The 22,041-nt window shown below is 55.8% G+C and overlaps 1 protein-coding gene across 13 annotated transcripts in view; it reads right to left on the minus strand.

Moving 5' to 3' along the window:
* Positions 1-22,041, minus strand: part of ADGRB1 (adhesion G protein-coupled receptor B1) — an 81,431-nt gene that overhangs the window by 24,539 nt on the left and 34,851 nt on the right. For 12 of the 13 annotated variants that reach the window (XM_060195906.1, XM_060195909.1, XM_060195902.1 and 9 more), the window contains one exon: positions 6,844-6,985. In XM_060195906.1, the coding sequence (XP_060051889.1) occupies positions 6,844-6,985 (142 nt within the window). Of the gene's footprint in view, positions 1-6,843; positions 6,986-7,063; positions 7,217-22,041 lie in introns of those variants that run through there. The other variant, XM_060195911.1, reaches the window with a different exon arrangement.

Below are 22,041 nucleotides of genomic sequence, written 5' to 3' on the forward strand. Positions count from 1 at the left end.
AGACTAACCAGAAGTCCCTGCCTCACCCTGATAAGTCCTCCCTGCCCCACCCCTGGCTATGTCATATGCCCTTCCTGGCTCCGTGAAGGCCACTGGCTTCACACTGTCCAGCTGCAGAGGCAACCCCCCCACACACACCTAACCCCCAACACGGGGTCACCTTCTTGTTCCGGTCTCCAGTCTCTGCACCAGCCCCTTTCTTGACCTGGGATACCTTTCCCAGCTGTCACAGGAAACCTTGCTATCTCCACCAGGTGGCCCAGGGAGTCCAGAGTAGCCTGGCTAATGCATTTACACACTTATCTACACTGACTGCCATGACCCCCATACACATTAGCTCAGTATTCAGGATGTGCCGCTTCAAGGCAAATGGATAGCGCACCTATTCAGACCCAGACACCCTGAGAGACAGAGAACTAGGCCTTGCCGTCTAGAGGCAAATGGAGAGATTGCTGGGAAAGCAGAGCTGGAGGCCAACGGTTTCTCCTGGGCTCCCCATCCTAAAGGTGATGCCTTCCTGTCCCAGGTGGAGTCAGTGGACACAGCTCACTCACAGCAACGTTCAGACCCAACCTGGGCACTAAAGGACCCCTCCCCCACCACTATCATCACAGAGGGATCTTTGCTCAATGCCTAAAGTCTTGAAGCACTTACACAGAGTACGGCAGGCTGACCTGCCTCCTCATGGCAGGGCAAACCCACCCCAAAGGCGGCTGTGCCCAGGCCACACAGTTTCTCCATCCACCAGCCTGCTGTTTCTGCAGGCTGGCCAGCCCGTCTTCTCACCAGAAGGAGCATTTCCTTCCCACAGAGCCTCTCTGTGTGCCACTGTCTCAGCCCAGCTGCATGGCTGAGGTGCCTGCCTGCCTATTCTTACTGTCCAGCATCCTCCACGCAGATGGGCCTCTCCTGAACCAGCCTGGGAGTGGATGTGACTGGCAGACAGGGGGAACTGGGAAGGCAGGCTCCAGAGATGCAGAGCTGCTGCAGGTCACCAGGCCATCTGTGGCCCCTGCTGCTGCCTCCCAGTCAGGTTACAAGTCCCAGGGCTCCCAGGACTCGGGCACAGCTGGTGCATGGTGTCTCCTCCTGCTGGCTATCACCCCTGTGCTCTGGGCCCCATGATAGCCAGCTGCCTGACAGCCATTTATCTGCTCTGGCCTGGACCACTCACCCCTATGGGAGACAAATGACCACTAAGCTCCTGCCCATGTTTTTACTGGCTTCTTCCTGGCTGGGCTGATTCTTGCTGCTAACTCTCTTCTGTTCTATTTCTGCTTCTGTGTCAAGCGAAGCTCTGAAGTCACTCCTGCAAGATCTCCCCAACACGCAAGGCCTGTGCACCCTGGTGCCTATCTGAACCTCCTACTCCTGCTGTCTTCCTGGGGAATGTCTCCTGTAGAAAAGCACTCCAATCCACGCTCTCTAGGACAACTCCTCCAGGCAGGCCCCTCTGACTGCCATCCTAAACGTCACCCTGTGAGGGCTACATAAAGACAAAAACAACAACAGCAACAAACAAACACAAGGTTGGTCACTGCAGAGTTCAGAAGAATGCTGAAGCAGGGATCCTGAGACTGGAGTCCTGTCACTCTACAACTCACCAACAGAGATTCTGACATCAAAGCCATAGAGGTTGGTGGGGAGTAGGGTGACCCCAGATAATATTTCCAGAACACTGGGTTGGCTGGGAGCCAGTCAGTTATATGGGTCACAGGTGGCCCAGCAAGTGGCTGGCACCTGCTCCATAACCATCTGCCCCCGTCTGTCCTCGGGCTTGGCAGCCATGAACTGCCAGCTCGCCCACCTGCCTACCTGCCTCTCCTCTCTTCTATCACTCCTGACAGGTTGTGCAAATCCTGGACAATGTGGGCAGGGCACAGGGGCCAGAATGGGTGGGCCTCAAAGGAAGCAAGGCTGGCCTGACTAACACAGAAAGAACAAACAGACCAGCCTCCTGCCCAGACCACTCTGCAGCCAAACCCAGGGCTGCCCCAGGGCCTTTGTGTATGTGGGTACCTCTGTCTCGTGTACTTCTCGACCTTCACATGGTGACTCTGTTTGAGCTGAGATGTCCCCCTCTTGCAACGCCCTCACTGAACCATCAGAGGCAGCTTTCTCCTCTCTGCACACAGCTCCCCCCACCCCTCACCTCCCACCCAGCCTGCCACTTTTCATTCTTCAGTCCAGCAGTAGGACAGCCTCACTGAAGCTATTTCTACTTGTGAGTTACATGGTTACTGTCAGCTTGCACCATGTGGGTTTCCTCCTTCTCACCATCCACCGTCACATAACCTACATCCCTGAGAGACTGATGTTTTGCCTCCAGCACCAACTCCCCCTTCACTGCTGCATACTTTCATAGGAACAGAAGCACCCACACAGTCCTAACACATACAAATCAACTTGACCCAGCTCACACCCGGCCCCTGCCCCTGCTCACACTCTGACCCAGCTCACACCCTGAACCAGCCCCTGCTCACACTCTGACCCAGCTCACACTCTGACCCAGCTCACACTCTGACCCAGCTCACACTCTGACCCTGCCCCTGCTCATACTCTGACCCTGCTCACACTCTGACCCAGCTCACACTCTGACCCAGCTCACACTCTGACCCTGCCCACACTCTGACCCAGCTCACACTCTGACCCTGCTCACACTCTGACCCTGCTCACACTCTGACCCTGCTCACACTCTGACCCTGCCCCTGCTCACACTCTGACCCTGCTCACACTCTGACCCTGCTCACACTCTGACCCTGCCCCTGCTCACACTCTGACCCTGCCCACACTCTGACCCAGCTCACACTCTGACCCTGCTCACACTCTGACCCTGCTCACACTCTGACCCTGCTCACACTCTGACCCTGTTCACACTCTGACCCTGCTTACACTCAGACCCAGCTCACACCCTGCCCCTGCCCCTGTTCACACTCTGTTCTTAACCCTGCTCACACTCTGACCCAGCTCACACCCTTCCCCTGCTCACACTCTGTCCTTAGCCCTGCTCACACTCTGACCCTGACCCAGATCACACTCTGACCCTGCCCCTGCTCACACTCTGACCCTGACCCAGATCACACTCTGACCCTGCCCCTGCTCACACTCTGACCCTGCCCCTGCTCACACTCTGACCCTGCCCCTGCTCACACTCTGACCCTGACCCTGCTCACACTCTGACCCTGACCCCTGCTCACACTCTGACCCTGACCCTGCTCACACTCTGACCCTGACCCCTGCTCACACGCTGTCCTTGACCCTGCTCACCCCCTGACCCTGACCCTGCTCACACTCTGACCCTGACCCTGCTCACCCCCTGACCCTGACCCTGCTCACACTCTGACCCTGACCCAGATCACACTCTGACCCTGACCCTGCTCACACTCTGACCCTGCCCCTGCTCACACTCTGACCCTGCCCCTGCTCACACTCTGACCCTGACCCTGCTCACACTCTGACCCTGACCCCTGCTCACACTCTGACCCTGACCCTGCTCACACTCTGACCCTGACCCCTGCTCACACGCTGTCCTTGACCCTGCTCACCCCCTGACCCTGACCGTGACTCAGACATAACAGCTTCAGGGACACTGAGCAAACTCCCAGCACTAGCTGTGCCGTCAGCCTGTTTACTATGAACCAGGTTGTGTTGTGTCCCTCAACTCCTCACTTCGTCATCCCCCAACGGCTCCGGGCAGGTGGTACTGTCCCCACACAGATGTGACTCAGAGCAGCCCCTCAGTCTTTCGGCCCAGCAGTGGTATAGCAGAGCTTTGGGGGTGGGGGTGGTAACTGGGGAGGGGGGCTGAGTCTGATCTCCCTTCACTCCTTCTATACCCCTGCCTAGGTTTCATCTCTCCCCACCTTCTCTCCACTGCTCCCCTCACACTATCAGCTGGATCCCCTCTCAATGCCACTCCAAACCCCTTGGAGTCCAGACCTACTTCCTCACTCCCTCTGCATCCTCCCACACCCAGCTCTCCCCATGCCTCCTACCTGCTAGCACCATCTCAGTCAGTGGCTCCTCAGTGCCCCAGGGATGCCACCCCCACCTGCCTGGTCTAGGCTTCTGTCTGGTCTTGTCCTTACTCTCCCTGCCTTCGCAGTAGTTCCAGCCTTTCTCCTCCTCCCTGGGATGACCACCTCTCCTCCACACAAAACTCATCTAGTGACTCCTGCTCACACTTCAAAACCCCAGTCTAAGCCCCCTCCTTCTGTGCTTATCCAAAAAACCAACCCCACCAGGATGCTTTCTCACCTGGGAGACGCTAGACAGTCTCCCATCAAGCTATGTGCCTCCTGAAGGCAGGACTGCAGTTTAATGCAGGGCTCGAGATGCAGAGGGGTCAGCAAGCAGCTCTCCTGCCTCCACTCTTGGCCTGCCACCTCCCAGCATCTCTGAGCTTCTTCCCCTACCACAATCTGGACCTGAGCTGGCTAGGAGGAAGACAGCAATGGCCTCTGAAGGTGACCGAGCAGGAGATGGGGCTCTTCCCTTCTCACACTGAGGCTTGGGCAGAGCTGGCCCATTGTACAGATGAGGAAACTAAGGCTCACAGTGGCAGGCAGCCCTAGTCAGCTGCTGCACCCTTACCCCAGCCACTTGTTCTGGGGTCTGGGGATGGTTATCTGATTCCCGGCTTGTGTCACACTTCTGAGGACCCAGTAGTAACAGGTCAGGATAATGCAAGACCCTCTAAGTGCAATCTCTGCTCCTCACAAACAAAGCCCCCTTATTCTTCCTGGAGGGATGGGCCCATCTACCTGCATTAGAGGCACCCTCAACATGCAACACCCCCTAGAAAGGCTCTGGGCACCTGCCCAGGAGTGTCAGCAGCTCATCCCACTCGCTCATTGAACCTGCTCCCTGCGCCAGCTGGGGGCTCAGCCCTCCATCAGGCATCACCTGCCAGCAGAAGCAGTGTCCTCCCACCCAGGGAGCTCCCCGGAGTTCCTGGCTCCCTCCCAGCCTCTCAGGAGAGTCACAGAAGCAGCTCTGCTTTCTAGGTGAGGAAAGTGAGCTTCAGAGGGATGGCAGCCAGTCTAGGGTCACCCTGTGTGACAGACAAGGCTCTGCTTAAGATTCAAGCCACTGGGTCAGGGTGGTGGCACACCTGGTTGAGTGTACAATGTGCAAGGGGCATGATTCAAAGCCCCCAGCCTCCACCTGCAGGGGGAAGCTTTGCAAGCAGTAAAGCAGTGCTGCAGACGTCTCTATTTCTCTGTCCCTCTTTCTCTTTCCTTCGCTCTCAATTTTTCTGTTTCTGCCAAGCAAATCAATTAAATTACAAAAAAAAAAAAATGCAGGTCACACTGACCTCCTACATAACAAACCCTAGGCTGGTTGGATGTGCCCCACTTCAAGACTTCAAGACCCTCCCCTCCCCTGGCCTCCCTACCACTCCCCTTCCCACCCCCCACCCCCCGCCACCCCAAATGAAAGAATCAGTGGCTAGCTCAGTATCCAAATCTGGGTCTCACAGTTGCTTCCCTGCTTTGATGACCACCTACACAGAAAGCCACCTCTTCCAGGGAGCCACCAGGATGGTCCTATTCCTGGAACCAGCAAGAACAGGAATAGTCACTGTGTGTCGGGTGGGGTAAGGGGCATACTGGGATCAAGGCCAAGAACATAGATCCCTGTCCAGGACAGCCTCTCTCCAAGATCATAGGCAAGGACCGCTCCCAGACCTCAGTTTCTTTACTTGTCAATAGCAATGACCTTTAAATAAGTCCCATACAGCGCTCACACTGCTGGGGAAGGGGGGCGGGGGGGGGGGGGAATGGATGACAACATCACCATCCTTGCCAATATCCCAGAAGACAAAAGGTGGTGGGCGGAATGTTCTCACAGAGGCCTGAGGCCACAGGGGATTTATGAAGGGAGAGCTTTTCCAACACCACCTGATGAGGGTCAGGCACACCAGACACCCAGGGATGCCATGTTCCCTGGCTAGCCAGTCTTCCACACTTGCTGCCCGATGACCCTTCCAGAGCCACCCTGGGGCAGATGAAGATCTAGGTGGGTCAAGGCCCACAGCCCTTTCTTGTCCATGTGGCCCAGGCACAGTGTGTGTGTGTGTGGGGGGGGGGGGGGTGTCCCAGTCTCCCTGGGACAGTGAATGCTGCTCAGCCCTGGCACCAGGGAGCCCACACGGGTCCCAGCAGGCCTCCCAGCACCCAAGGCCCCAGGCAATGAGCTGGCCCCAGATGCCGTCGCCATAGAAACCAGCAGCCCCCACAAGAATGACTAACACAAAAGGAGGGACAGAGATGATGGGGCCTTCCTGGGTAGGGTTGGGCAAACCTGAGCCCTGATCACAGCCTCAGCCTGAGCCTGGGTCCCTGTCTGGGGACACCACCACCTCTACAGACCAAGGTCTACCTATTCGCCATGGAAAAAAAGGTTCTGAGGAGGAGGGAGATGTCAGCATCTCCCCCCACCTCTTCCAGGCTCTTCCAGGGGGACTGAGGCTAAGTGGGGTGGGGGGTGCTGCATCCCGCTCTGACAGGCTGTGCCTCCCCCAGCCTGCCTGGCTCCCCGAGGACCCGCGGCCTCCAAGGTCCCAAAGGGTCCAAGGATAGCAGGAGACTCACCCATCAGTCACACCTCCCGGGCGTCACCAAGTCCAACACCACCACCCACTCAGCTGCCACCCACACTCTACAGGGGCCCGGCCTCCAGGATGCAGGGGGGCTGGGGGCGCAGACCCTCTTGCAGGCCGGGCCCTCGCCATGCCGGTTCCCAGGCCACCGGAAGTCCCCCGGGCCCCCTCCCCCCGCCAGCCCCTCCCTGCTGGTGCCGCCGCCCCCGCCCTCGCCCCGCGGGTCCCCAGGGTCTCACCGCGTCGGCGCTGAGCTGGGCTAAGATGGCGAATGTGGAGAGCCGGTCACAGAGGCAGCGTGTCCGGAGGGCGTCGAGGGGCACCGTGCGGCAGCCGCGCCACGACCAGGGCCCGAGCTGCGGGGGGGCGGGGGAGGAGGGTCTGGGAGGGGCGGGAGACAGGGCGGTGAGCGGTAGAGCCCCGGCCCCGGCCCCGCGCTCCGCATCCCGCGCCCCGCACCTGCACCCGCCGCCGCGCGCCCGCCCCGCCGCCAGTCCCCGGAGCCCCGCGCCCCATGGCCGCGCCGCCGCCGCCGGGAGCCGGAGCCACGGGAGAGCGAATCGCGGGCGCGCGGCCGGGCGGAAGCCGGCGGCCGGGAGCTTGGCCCGGAGCCCGCGGAGCGCCCCGCCCCCGCCCCCGCCGCGCCCCAGCGCAGAGCCCTGATCTCCCCCCACACACCCCAGCCGAGGGGGCGGCTTGCGAGCGCAGGCAGAGGGGACGGGGGAGGGGGCGCACTCTCCATCCAGCCCCCACTGTCCTGCTCAGGACCGTGACCTTGGAACCGCCCCAGCACCCCCGGACCCGGGCACCCTGATGGCCGCGGTTCAGTTCCTGGAACTCGGAAAGAGCCTTTCCTAGTGCCCCGCAAGCATGCATCCAGAGGACCCCCTCGGGTCAGTGCCCCCAGGCACCACTGTTGTGTAAGTGCGTGATCTCGCACTTTTCCATGCACACGCCAGGACGTGTGTGAGGTTCTCACTGCGTGGGACTGCACGCAAACCCAGACCTACCCCCCCCCCCCCAAGTCCCCAGCTCCCACTTCCAGGGGACTTAAGAGTGTCCAGCTACCCAAATGGGGTGTCAGTGACAAAAAGGTTCAGGCAGGCAGCAGCCTCCCTGGCTCCTTGGGCTGCCTGGAAAGACAAGACAAACTATGAGGCGGGAGGGGGCACAACTGGGAGTGGTCGCCTTCAAAACCCACAGCCAGAAAGGTCTCCTCCTTCCAGCCCATATTCCTCAGAAACTAGCTCCTGCCCCAGGACTTCCGGAGAAAGTTCCAGGTCTGAGCAGGGGCCCCCAGAGGAGGCCCTGGAGCTCAAGCAGCAATCTCACTCTCTCTCCCACGGAGAATGATGGAGCTACAGGGGCCTGGCAGAACCTGCAGCTGGCTCCTACCTCCCCACCCCTCTGACAACCCACAAGCTGGGACCCAGCTGCCCCCTGCCCTCCCCACTGTCACACTGTGACAGTGCTGGCAAACACCAGACTGAGCCACTCCCTAGCTTGTCACCTGGGAGAATGACATCCCAGATTTAGTGTTCTCTGAAATGGGCAGGGAGAGGGGAGTCATTCACAGGTGGACACAGGTGCCTGAGGGGCACTGATAGCATGATGGTTTGTGTGGGGATCTTCAGGACGATCTGGGATCACCTGCTGCAGGTGCCCAAGAGCCACACAGCCCTCAAACCGCCCCCCCCCCCAAGTTCTGTTGAATTTGAAATGTTATGCAATCTCCCCTCTAAGCTTGAGGCCCCAGGCAAGACAGGCCAGGCTGGGCTGAGGGTGGGGTGGGCGGGGGAGGATGCATCTGCTTTTTTTTCTATTGACTCTGCCCTCTAGGAAGAAGACAGTCCCCAGTCTTACAGAGGGAAACCGAGGCCAAGGAAAGCAAGATGCGGCCAAGATGACAACAAGGCAGAGCTGGGAGGGGCACCCAGGAGTGGTTCAGGGGCTCGGGGTGTAGCAGGCCCCTGTGATCCCAGGAAGCCCCCCCCCCAGTCTGTCTGCTTATCTCTGAAGCGTGTAAGAGGGTGCCCTGCCACTCATGCACATGTGCTCTGAGCAGTGGGGGCTCTAGGAATCCAAAGCTCATTCACCTACCATGCAAAGGCAGAACCATAGAAAGGTCACAGTAGAGCCCAGGAAGGTTCAGAGCAAAGGCTGCACAGCCTTGACCCCAGCCACAGGCATGGAGGCCAAAGCCTTGGCTATCTGGCACATTCCTCCCTACCTGCCACCTCTCGGGTGCTCTGTGCCAGTACAGAGTGGAATAAACATCACTGCCTGATCAAATACCAGCAGAGACCTTGCTCCCCTTCCTCTCCCTGGAGCGAGGTGGAGACCCCTCTCAGCGAAGAACCAGACATGAGGCTGAGTCAGAAGAAGGACGTAAGAGGGAAGAGGATGTGGGGGTTCTGAAAGACCTGGTTGCAGCCCTCATCCCTATCCAACCCAATCAGGTTCTCTTGCACCCCCAGCCATCAAGATCTCAGACAACCCACTTCCTGTCTCCCTTCACCCCACCCCAGGAGGCCAGGGACATGGACACAGCAGGGGATCAGAGCACTAAGCCCTGACTGATCCCAGCTCCCTCTGCTGCTCTGACCCTGCCACAGGAGACCTCAAACACCGCATCCTGCAGTTGGTCCCATCAGAACAGAACACCGCTTTGAAGCTGCATGACCACAGCACTGGGACTGCTATATTGCCCCAGCCAGTCCTACATGCAGGCTCTGGCTCTGCCTCTGCCTCAGTCTTCTTCAGAGCCAGAGGCCCAGAAGTAAGCCCATCTGACACTACTAAAAAGCCCTGGAATAACACCCCAGGGCTGGGGTGAAGGGGGTGGGCTGAATCAGCAGGCTGGCAGGTTCTCGGTGGTGCTGGCGGGTCTACAGGGCGCCAGGCTACCAGCTGCCAGCCACTTCCTGGGACACGGCCAGTGCTGGCCAGAGGCTGGCTCCATGGCTCTTGCTGCAGCAAGCATGAGTTTCTCAGGGCAGGGCAAGGGGGGGGCTACCTGCTCTACTGTGGGATTTTCCCTGCTTTCCCTAGAGCTCAGACCATGGAGGCACATGGAGGTGCCAGCACAGGACCAGAGCTGCTGGCCACACAGGAGGTCGCTCTGGTCTTTGGCACTTCCTGGCCCCAGGGATTAGAATCTGGACAATGGAGCCTGCAGAATTCACCCTTATGGCCCAGTTCTACCCCTTCTGGCTACATCAGGCCTCAGCAGCTTGCACCAGAACATAATTGGCTTCAGCTTGGGGCACAGTCCCTTGCCCTTACTCCTTACCCCTCTCTACACCCCCAAAACATGCTTCAGTGCAGTCTCTCATTTAATCTCTGCAGTGCCTCTGAGTGCAGGGGTCTGACAAGGCCACACAGCAGAGGGCTAGAGTCACTCAAAGCCACACAGTGAGACAGCAGGGGGCCCAGGGTCTCCCAAGACCTCCTACGTCTTATCTATCTGCTCTGAAGATCTGAAAGGGGCCCCTGAGATAACCTGAGAGCCAGGGCAGCAGAGGGAGTGGGCTTGGCCAGTGCAGGCTTCCCAGGCCGTCAGTCTTCCCTGGGGTTCGGTGCTGGGTAACAGCCAGGGCTGGCCTGGTGCTGCACAGGTGGGGGTGCTCCCTGACCTGAGGGCTTGTACTGCAGGCACACCTTGACCTTACGGCAGGGAACCTGATGGCCTCCTTCTTGCACCCTGACCTCTGGGACATATTCTCTTCCAGCCGGACCCATAACCTCAAGGAATTCCCTTCTACACCTGACCAGAAATCTGCCTACTGTAGGGTTCACCTGCTCCCCTCACTGCCACACCGCCACAACAGTCCCTCCGCTCACACACCACGGCCGCACCACACGAGGGAAGACCATGTGCTGCCTGTGGCCTGAGCTTCAGAAACTTGCAATATCTGGGTCACAGAGCCAGCCCCCCACTTTTCCAGGGCCCAGGCCTAAAGAATCTGGGTCAGTGACATCTGTTCCTTCCCCAGTATGTCCAGGGTCACCTAGCAGGAGCACAAGGGCAGGGAACTCTGGCTTAGAGCAGCAGGGAAGACTGAGGGGGGGACCTAGGTCTCTCAGATCAGAACATCCCAATCAGACCAAGGCCCCTGGGGCTAGTTTGTGCCTCCCTTATCAGATCAGGGCCCCTAAAGTCCAGCCACTGAGGGCCCCTGAGCAGGCCTCCAGTTACCCAGCATGGGGGGTCCTCCCACCCCACTCCTTCCAAGAACCCCATAACCCCCGATGGCAAGAAGCCCAAGTGACAGTTTCCTGTCTATTCTCTTCCACTGCTGACCACCTCTGCACCCTGAGACCCTCTTCACACCTGCTGCCTTGGTCGCGCTCCTCACAGCTAAGACTTTCCTCTGCCGACTCCCTACTTTCCATCTCTTACCCCACCAGCTGACCCGCCAGCTGATCTGAGTGTCTTTCTCTCAAAAAGCACAGGTGCCAAGGCACCACACACCCCAGGTTTAACCCCTAGCACCACCATAAGCCAGGGGTAAGCAGTGTTCTGGTAGAAGAATTAACCATTTTATTAAAATACACGATGTCAGCCATTCTTCAGGGGGGAAAAAAAGGCACAGGTGCTAAGCACTGTCCATCCTCCACGGCTGCCTCATCATTGCCAGGGTCCTCCCTCTGCCCTACTCCTCCCTACCCTTTCAGCAAAAACCACCCTGTCCACAGAGACTGCAGGGCCACTGCCCCCACCCCGCCCTTCCTGCCCTGCCCTTCTGCACTCAGGCCGTGAGCACCAGCTCTCCGCAGCCCAATATAGCAAACGTCTCAATGTTTCTAGTCCCCAGCACCAAGGCCAGCCCACCTCCTCAACCTGTCCCTAATGAGGAGGCATGGATAAGGCAACTCAGTGCCCGCTGGCCAGAAGGGCATGTGCCTTGCAGCCCCCAGCTCAGCTCAAACAGCTCTCACTGAGCACCTTCACCATGGCCAGGATGAGCTGAAGTCAGAGGCTCTGGAGGTGGCTCAGCCTGTGCCCTTCCCCCACCTCTACCTGTCCCCCGCCACCTGGCCAGACCCTGGTCAAGCTTGGCCATCCAGTCCAGGAGGGGACCTGGACACCCAGGAAGTTCCCACCATTGGGCATGTTCCCTCCTGGCTACTTGGATCTGAGCTGCCTCATAAGTTGGTGTGAAAGGGGTATCAGTCTCCCCTGCCTTTACTCCCACTCCCAACAGGTCCAGGGAGACCCCAGGACCTGGCGTGTTCATGGAACCCTGTGGGACACACAGAGCAACCCCCCCCCCCCACCCAATCACCAGCTGCTTCGCCACTTTCCCAGAGCCTCCCGCCGGCCCACGGAGCAGGTGCTATTATGGGCCTGCACGCCCTGGTCCCCTGGCGTCTGATGGGCTAATTCGCAGTGCAGCACAAGTGACTCACAGCTGTCCTCCCACATAGCAGAGTTGAGCAAAGTGGGCACGGCGGCCCCAATGGGGAACATGGAGTGGGCGAGGCAGCTTTGCAGGCAGGGGCTTCAGGGAGGCCCGCCACACTTCTCAGCCTGGCCTTCAAGGCCCCTCACCCCAGGAGCTGGTCTCTGTAACACTTCCTAGGTCCATCACCAGGTATAGTCCCTGCTGACCCTGCTTCACGCATCACAGTGCCCACCTTTTCTGCCCCCTGTGAGCCACAAGCCTGAGCTAATGGGGGTGGGCTGGGGTTTGCCTGACCAGAAAGTCTGCCTAGATAGGCCTTGAGGTCTGAGTGCTGCACTAATCGCTGATTAATTTTTATTTATTTATTTATTTATTATACATTTATTTATTGATTCATTTTTGCCTCCAGGGTTATCACTGGGGCTAGGTACCTGCACTATGAATCCACTGCTCTTGGCGGCCATTTTTTTCCCATTTTATTGGATAGGACAGAGAGAAATTGAGAGAGGTGGGAGGAGATAGACAGGGAGAGAGAAAGAGAGAGACCTGCACACCTGCTTCACAGCTTGTGAAGCATCTCCCATCCAGGTGGAGAGCCGGGGACTTGAAACCAGATGCTTGCGCAGGTCCTGGCACTTAGTACTGTGTGCGCTTAACCAGGTGCGCCACTGCCCAGCCCTGTCACTGATCTTTTCATGGGGTTCTGCCCTCCTGCTGTGGTAGGATTTTATTCCCCACCCCTGATCAATCTTACCTCCTCTCACATGTAACCGGGGCCCCGCATGGCTGTCAAGCCTCTCTTCCCACTGACTCTGCCCAGCCCTGATGGAACCACCACTCCTCAGGCTGGGCCGGCACGAGTCCCACCCTCTCTCAGTCCAGCAGCTGGGACAGTGCCTGTTGTCCAAGAGGACACTGGTGTCTAGTCTGGACATCCCTTTCCACATCCCATTCCACATCCCTTGGGTCCTTGGCCCTGCCTATAAGGCTGATGCTCAGACTCCTAGCTCCCCCGCCCCCAACAATGTCTAGGCCTTGCTCAGCACCCCAGGATCAGGACCAGGGAATCAGGGCTTCTCACATTCCCTGCCATGCCAAGATGGCCATCTTCTGGGTGCCAGCTGGCGCCAGCCACTCCCAGTCAGGGCTTTCAGCTGCTGACCTGTCTCCTCACTGAAATCTGGCTCTTCCCAGGGTCCTGCCCCCATCCTACTTGCCTGGGGTTACAAGGCAATGTGTCAGGCAGACAGGAGTCCTGGAGAGGTGGCCCATGACCCCAGATCCACAAACAAGCCATCTGGTCCAGAATAGGGGCGTGGGGGAGACGGACCTACAGTCCCTCTGCCTGCTGATTCCACCTGACTCAGGAGCTGGGGCCCCAGGAGTCTGGCTTGAGACCTTTGCTCCTTCACCTGCCACACTCAGCTGTGCTCACTCTACTTCCTCCATCAGCCCAGGGGCGTGACACCCACCACCCCTCGTGTGCCAGCACAGGTCCCCCCTGGGTCAGGTGGGCACACCCACACATCACGGGCACCTCCCCTGACCTGGCTATGCTTGACTCTGTGCCCCGAACACCTGCAGCCACTCTCCTGACTCTTGAAGACCCCAAACATTTCCAGTCAGCCTGCCTCCTCCTGGTATTCCTCCAGATTGCTGTGGTCATGGGAGCTGTCCCTGCTGTTCCCCACTGACCCTTGCCTCCGTCCTGGCTGCGGTGAGTCCTCATGGCTGCAGTCTGGCTCGTTAGCTGTGTACAGGGACCCCATCATTCCCACTGGGGTGGGGAGCTTGAAGCCCCCACTTAGAGCTGAGCCCTTTACCAGTAAGTACATTAGCTGCCACCACATTCACTGCTACCAGTGAAACCAGCCTCGACACAGTGGCAATGCCCGTTAATAGGGCCATCACTGCTATAACGATGAAATCACCACCACCATCATTTGCACCAAATGGTCAGCATCAGTACCACCACTACCTCTGTCACTTATCACGCAATCAATCCTACCACTGTCACTAGCGTTAACACTATCAATAATAAATAATTCAGCCACTTCTATCACCAGTAGCTATGAAATTGTGTGTGTTTGTGTGTGTGTGTATGTGTAAGAGAGAGAGAGAGAGATACAGAGAGAGAAACAAAGAGAGAGAGGAAAAGAGAAGGGAAGGGAAGGGAAGAAAGGGAAGGGAAGGGAAGGGAAGGGACTAGACTGGGGACTTTAGCATCTGCTAACTGTTCCCAAGCTGAACTTTAATTTTAATTTTCTTTATATTTCATACATGCACATATACACATGGGAAAAGGGGAGCCAGAGGAGAGACACCACAGCTACAACATCTGTGGAGTTACCCCCCCCACACACACACACACACACACACATGTGGAGTGTTCCCATGTGGTTCCAGAGCTCAAACCTGGGGATTCACAGACAGCAAAGCATGTACCCTAGTGAGTGAGCTCTCTGTTGGCCCTCACAAGAACACCACTAACAACACTGCCTCTTTCTTTCTTTCCTTCTTTCTTTCTTTCTTTCTTTCTTTCTTTCTTTCTTTCTTTCTTTCTTTCTTTCTTTTTTTGCTACCAGGATTACTGCAGGAGCTCGGCGCCTACACTACAAATCCATGGCTCCTGGAGGTCATTTTTTCCCCCTTTCTATTTTATTTTTATTTGACAGGACAGAGAGAAGGGGCAAAAAGGGAGGAGAGCGACACCTGAAGACCTGCTTCACTGCTCATGCAGCACCCTCCCTGCAGGTGGAGAGCAGGGCATGAACCCGAATCCTTGCACACCGCGATACATGCGCATAACTGAGTGAGCCGCCGCCCAGCCCCCAACAATGCTGTTTCTGCACCAGCATCACCTCCACTACTGCTGCCATCAGCATCATCGTCAACATTATCAGCCCTGCCACCAACACCAGCAACACAGTCATCACCAGTGTCGTTGGTCCTGCCACCACCAGTAGCCTCAGCAGCACACCACTGCCACCACCATCATCACTGGCTTCGCAAAGCCACAATTATGATCCCCACAGCCACCAGCACAGTCTGCACTATTGCCAACAGCACCATGACTGCCACTAAGTTCTCAGAGCCAGAAACAGTAGGTAGCCACCATCACCAACATCCCCCAGCAAGCATGGCTCAGTGCCCAACAAAGCCAGGCCCCTCACAAACACTCTAAGATGTCTCCCTGCCATCTCCATTAGCCGGGCTGATCAAACCCAAGCAGTTGCACCTTCCGACCACCAGTCTCACACCTCACCTAATCCTCAAAGGCTCCGCCACTCCAGGGGACCCCCAGGCCATCCCACCATGGCCACTACCCTCTTTGCTGGCTTGGCTGTCCTGCCTGTGTCGGCCCACATCCTGCTCTTCCATGTCCACAGTTGGCTGCCTGCAGGGCTGAGGAGAGAGAGAGGAGCTGCCCTCGGGTACCCCGGGCCGGGGTGTGAGTCACTGAGAGATTTGGAGTCAAAGGTCTGAAAGAAGCAATGTATGCCCCGGAGTGGGGGACACATGGCATGAGGAGGATCACCCATCTAAATACTCCCCATGATATTACAGACCCTTCCAGACATCACTAGGCCTCTTCAAGGTCACTGGGGGAACACGTGTGTGAAGGAGTCTGGTAGGCACAACAGGGCCACTCAGGCTGTTGTCAGAATCCATGAGCCTGCTGTGCTAGCCTGGGCAAGTGCCACTGCCACTCTGAGTCTCAGACTTCTTGTCTGGGGTCTGAAGTTCAGGGCTGGTGCACAGAAGAAGCTAAATAACATAGACACAGTGAAGCCGGGTGGTGGCACGCCAGGTTAAGCGCATGTATTAAAAAGTGCAAGGACCTGGTTCCAGCCCCTGCTCCCCACCCACAGGGGGTCTACTTCGTAAGTGGTGAAACAGGTCTGCGAGTGTCTATCTTCCTCTTTCTCTATCTCTTCCCTCCTGTCTCAATTTCTCTCTCTCCTGTCTAGTAAAAATTAGAAGACAAAAACACACAGACACAGCAGGGAAACTGTCCTGCCGCACTCCCACCTCAATTCCACTTCTGCAAAGTCACCTCCAGGGTTAGAGAGCTCACCACCACCCCCTATATTCCTAGAGCGAGAAAAGAGTGAGAGTCTATGCTGGGAAGGGGGGCTCAGTTTGCTCCCTGAACCCTAACTATTGTCTTCCTTGTGCCTTGGAGCCTGCTGTGCCCTTGGCCTGGGGGGCCTCCTCCTGACAGGTGACCTCTGTATTTCCTTTATAGTCCCTTACTGCTATCCAGACACAGGCCACAGTGCCAAATAGTAACGGGCATTCTCCTCCCCTCCTCTAAGCCTCCTCCTGGTGTAGGGGCGATGCCCACTTGCTGAGAGTTCCAAGCTCCAGTCACTTCATTCCAATCATCTCACATGACCTGGGGTTCATACTCCCAGAGGGATAAAGAATAGGAAAGCTATCAAGGGAGGGGAGGGGATACGGAGATCTGGTGGTGGGAAATATTTGGAGTTGTACTCCTCTTATCCTATGGTTTTGTCAGTGTTTCCTTTTTATAAATAAAAAAAGTGAAAAAAATGAATGAATAAATAAGTAAAATTTTAAAAAGAAAAAAAAGAATCACAACAACCCATTTTAGAGCTATGGGAATGGAGGGCAAAGGCGGTAAGCCCAGTCACCTTGTTTATAAGGCCTTGGGAGGGTCTTACCCCTCCTACCACCCAACTGTTGTTTCATGGGGTCACCGCAAAGAAGCCAGTGTCCCAGCAGGCTGCTTCGCGGGCTAAGCCCGTGGGCTCCCCAATGTGGCACCTTGAAGGAGGCAGAGGGGCTGGGGAAGTGGATAGACCAACACTGCGGGAACAGTGTAGCAGCATGGGGTAGGGGGTAGTGAGCAAGGCCCCCAGGAGGATGAGAGGGAACAGTGGTGGGACAGGGCCTGGGTAGGAGGTAGCCCAGCCCCAGCTCACCAAGCACAGGGGACCATGGGGTGTGGGCTGAGCATCAATACGGATCCTCAGAGCTCTGAGCAGCTGATGTGTTTCCAAACAGATGAGGAATGGACAGACAGACAGAAGGATGGACAGGTGGATGGAATCCCTTGCCAGATGCATTCGGTGTATTGACCAGGTCTTAAAACTTTCCTGAGGACTTCCCTGCTCTGCCTCCTCATGTACCCCTGTCTATGCCAACAAGGCCCATAATACAGCCACTCCCTCTGCTCCCCAAGGTCATCACTCCACCCCCGGAGCTGAGCACTTCCTGAAGCTGCTGAGTGCCCCTGCAGGGCTGAACACTCACCCCCCCACCCATGGGTGCAGAGTGACCACAGGACACAGGGGCTATGTGGGGGTATAGTGTGGGGGAACACAACCCAGTTGGGAAGTTTGTATAGCAATGTTGGTATGTTTCTAAATTCTGCTTATAAGACCTCCTGTTTTGATCATCACATTAGGTTCGCTTGTATTACTTAAGATGTGGTCTATTTACATAATCACTGTTTTACCTGGGTCCCGCCCTGCCTGCAGGGTATTGGTTTAATCCCCACTGGTTAGATGGAAGCTTTCTATGTTCTATTCGTGCTCTTTTTTTTGGTCTGCCCCCTCTCCTAGTCACTTCCTTTCCCTTACCACTTCCGGTGAAGAGATGCATAAAAGGCGATGTATCTGATTAATAAACAAGATACTGCTTCCCAGCTCAGCCATGAGTCCCTGGTCGTCTGTCTCCCGCCCGTGAAGCTAGACCGGCAACTGGTGCCCTGAACAGATACTGGCATAGCATGTCCTGATTGGGGGGGGCAGCAGTAGGCAGCAGTGCAGTTTTCAAGGGAAGAAGAGAAAGCTGCAGGGAAGGAGCCTGAGAAGGGCCAGGCAGGATGCAAGTGGGGACAGTGGGGGCTGTAGGGGAGGAGTGGGGAATGGGAGCGGCACTGGAAGCCTTGTCCCCTGCCTTTGCTAGGAAGGGACTTGGCACGGGCTGGGTGGCACTCCCTACACTGTAGGTGAGAGGCAGTCATCTTCCCCATAGTACAGTCAAAGCTGGGGCCAGGGCCTGCAGGGTCAGTGCAGGATGAGCCAGGATGAGTCCCTGAGCTAAGGGCAACTGTCCAGCCTGGTGGACTACAGCTATAACCACCACTACGGCCCTTCCACCCTGTCCCCCAACCCCAGATACACAAGCCCAAGTTGCTCAGGCGCTGTGTATTCCTGACTCCTCCCCTCTACTCTATATCCGGGAGTGGGGAGGAGGTGGGGTTCTAGGGTCCAGGCACCCCAGTGGATGCTTTGTTGCATGAGGGTCAGGGGTGACACAGTTGAGGCCAGAGTATCATCAACATGGCAGACTGCACTAGGCAGACTGGATGCAGGAGAGCTGTCTCAGGGAGTGAATGAGTGAATGGACAAATGAATGGGAGAATCCTCAGATGCTGGACAGGAAGAGGGAGGGACCTCGTTCAGACGGAACCCATTCTCTCTTTCTTGCTCCACTGAGTGTTCAGTGTGTTCGTGAGGGGTGGGAGTGGAGGTGACGGAGGACTGACCCTAGGTGGGACTGACATTCTACAGGGTACACAGGCTCTGTGCACTGCCTACAAAGTGGGGTCCCAGCAGGAAGTAGGTGGAATGGGGTGGCAGAATACCCCAAGAAGGTCTGGAGGAAGTGGTGCTTCCAAGACAGAGGAGAAGAGTGTTCAGGGGACAAAGGTGTCCCAGCTGGCCTCAAGGGGCCTTGGGGCTGGGGACAGCAGCTGGAGGAGCAGGGCACTGGGTGCATCTCCAGCTGTGGGGCTCACTGGGGTCAGGGGCAGGGCCAAAGAGTGCTTCCTGTCCCTTCCTGTGCCCCTCCAAGTGCAAACACTAGGCTATGAGTGCCTGAATGTTGGTTCCTTCAAGCTCCCAGGCCCTATGGGCTGGGCTCAGAAGCCCCCCAGGACAAAGACTTGGGGAGATTCAATGGCAGGACTCTGGGGGGGGAGGATTGCTGCAGAAGCAGATTAGGAGGGGCAAGGGGCTCTCCCAATATCAGCCTCCTGCACAGGCAGGTGGGAGGAAGCTGAGAACATCCATCCTCCCTCTCCCTCCCACACTCATTGACCCTTCCCCGGACAGCAAAGCGGCCCTCTGTGCTGGGCACAGCCCCTCCCTGCCCTCCCCTCCACCCACCCCCTCTGCCCCATCAGGAACTGGCCGCGTGGGAGAAATCGGGCTGGGAACCAGCCGCTGACAGGGACCTGGGGACCCTGCCAAATCTCCCTTCCGCTCCCCCCCCCACGCCTGCCCCCTCACTGCCCTCTCTAAGGAAAACAGGGGTGGGGGCTGGGGGTGAGGGCGGGCAATGCTCTTAAAGGAACCGGGATAGGCACTGGATCCAAGAGTTGGGGGTGGAGGGTGGAGGGAACAGAATGACTGCTCCTGGCTTGGGCCCTCTGTGCATGGCAAGGAAACTACATGGGAAGGGGGGTGTCCTGTGAGACTTACTGAGGGGCCCTGGAGCCCCCATCTCCTCCACTGAAAGGAGGGCGGTCAAGGACACTGGACTGAGAAGACTTATGAGTAGAGAAGTCACAGGCAGAGCCATCTGGTGTGGGGTCAGGCTTCTGGGAAAGGGTGACAGCATGTGAGGGATGTTCCCCCCTTACCACACCCTCTGCTGGCCTGTTCAAGTCAGGGGGTGATGGTTCTGAAGACTCACTGCTTAGGGAGCCCCTCTTACTGAACAGGAGTCCACTCTGGAACTCCTGGAGCCTTCTACATGATGTATCTGCGGACCAGGAGGACATGGCATGCTAGATCAGGAACCCCACGCTTCCTAGAGCCCTTAGTCTCCCCAAAGGCTGGGGGAACAGGACAAGCACCACGGACAGAGTCTGGACTGCGCCCATTCTGTACTCATGCTCATTTTCTGTTTTCTTTTTTAAATTTGTTTGCTTGTTTTAATGAAAGAGAAAGAAAGAGAGAGAGATAGATAGAGTATGTATGAAGGTGAGGAAGAGGGGGGAGAGGTAAATGATAGATAGATAAATAGGATAGATAGATAGATGATAGATAGATAGATAGATAAGTAGATAGATAGATAAGTAGATAGATAAGTAGATAGATAAGTAGATAGATAGATAAGTAGATAGATAGATAAGTAGATAGATAGATAGATAAGTAGATAGATAGATAGATAAGTAGATAGATAGATAGATAGATAAGTAGATAGATAGATAAGTAGATAGATAGATAGATAAGTAGATAGATAGATAGATAAGTAGATAGATAGATAGATAGATAAGTAGATAGATAGATAGATAGATAGATAGATAGATAGATAGATAGATAGATAGATAGATGAATACCAGATCACTGCTCAGCTCTGGTTTATGGTGGTGCTGGGGATTGATCCTGGGACCTCAGAGCCTCAGGCATGAAAGCCTTTGTGTAACCATTATGCTGTCTCCCCAACCCCTCGTGTATATTTTCAGGGGAACAGAGGCTCCCAATGCTCTTGTCCGTGCTGACTTAGATGCTCAGTAGAACTCTGAATTCCTTGCTTATTAAGAAGAGATGGGAAAGATAGCTCACTGGACAGGATGTCAGCACTGCTGTATTTACAACTCGGGCTCAGTTCCTGCTACCATATGGAAGACGCTACAGCAACAAAGGGCATTTTGGAGATGTGGTGTCTCTCCCTCTCTACCTGAATGAAAAAGAGGTGAAACTGGAGTTGCATGAGACCCTCAGTTCCATGAAGAAATGAATAAATATACAATAAAAAGATGTTAGAAATTATTCTTAACTTCCTATCAGTAAAAGATCCAGGACGGTAATCTTTCAGAACCAAAGATCTGAACTCACAGCATGAGTTCCTGGCTTCATCATCCATTGTTGCCCACAGTCCATTGCTTTTCCCAATCAGATACCCATCAACCCATCACCACTCCCTATCCTACAAGCTCACACTCAATTATCTTCTATTACCCACCCACTTAACATTCATCCATCTACCTACCTATTCATCCTTTATTCATCCATTCATCTGTTCACTCATTCTCAATCCATACCTCTACCCATCCTCCCACCCATCATTCGCCCGTCTAACCACCTATTCATTTATCTGCCTACCTACCTGCTTATACTCCATCCACATATCCACCCATCATTCCATCCATCCATCTACCCATCCACCTACCCGTTAGTCTTCCATCCATCCACCCATTAATCCATCATCCATCCATCCACCTACCCATTAATCTTCCATCCATTCATCCATCCATCCACCCATGCATCCAGTTATCCACACACTCATCCATATGCCCACTACCCTTCCACTCATTCAGCTATCTATTCATCTATCCATCTATCCACACATCATTCAATCATCCACCCACCAACCCTCCATCTATTCTTCCACCCATCTATCCATTATCGCTCTACCAATCCATATACCCAGCCCTCCATTCATCCATGCATTCATGCATGCATCGTGCACTCAACTATCCATATACCCACCATCAATCCATCCGCCAACCATCCATCCATCAGGCTGAGCATTTGGAAACTCTGCAAGGACATCCTCCTTATTCCCTAGTCTCCTCCCCATGCCTCCTCTTTCCAGACCCTTGCTGTTACAGACCTGGCTTTATAGACCTGAGAAAGGGGACTGAATCATGCTGTCAGGGCTTAGAAGTGGATGAACCTTTGTACTTCAGTGGGCAGAATGGGAAATGGTCACATAACTCGGGCTCCTGGGTCAAAGAAGACTCCAGGGTCCTTTCAGGACTCAGTGTTCACTGAACATTGGTAGATGCCTTGAGTGTAGACAAAAATCCTGTGTTTGCAAGTGTATGCAAAGGTGGGGGTGAGGCAAGTGGAGGGTCTGCAATGTGGGTGGAAGCCTCTGACTCATTCTTCCAAGATGAGTGTGTCATATGGTCGACTGTCACGTGTGTCTGGGAGAGAAGATGGCCCTGCAAGCATGACATGAGTGATTACATATGAACATGGTAGACTCCTCCAGATAAGACACAGGAATGGGTCTCAGAGCGTGAGCAGGGTCAGGAGTCAG

Source organism: Erinaceus europaeus, chromosome 8, assembly GCF_950295315.1.
Source record: "Erinaceus europaeus chromosome 8, mEriEur2.1, whole genome shotgun sequence".
Taxonomy (NCBI): Eukaryota; Metazoa; Chordata; class Mammalia; order Eulipotyphla; family Erinaceidae; genus Erinaceus; species Erinaceus europaeus.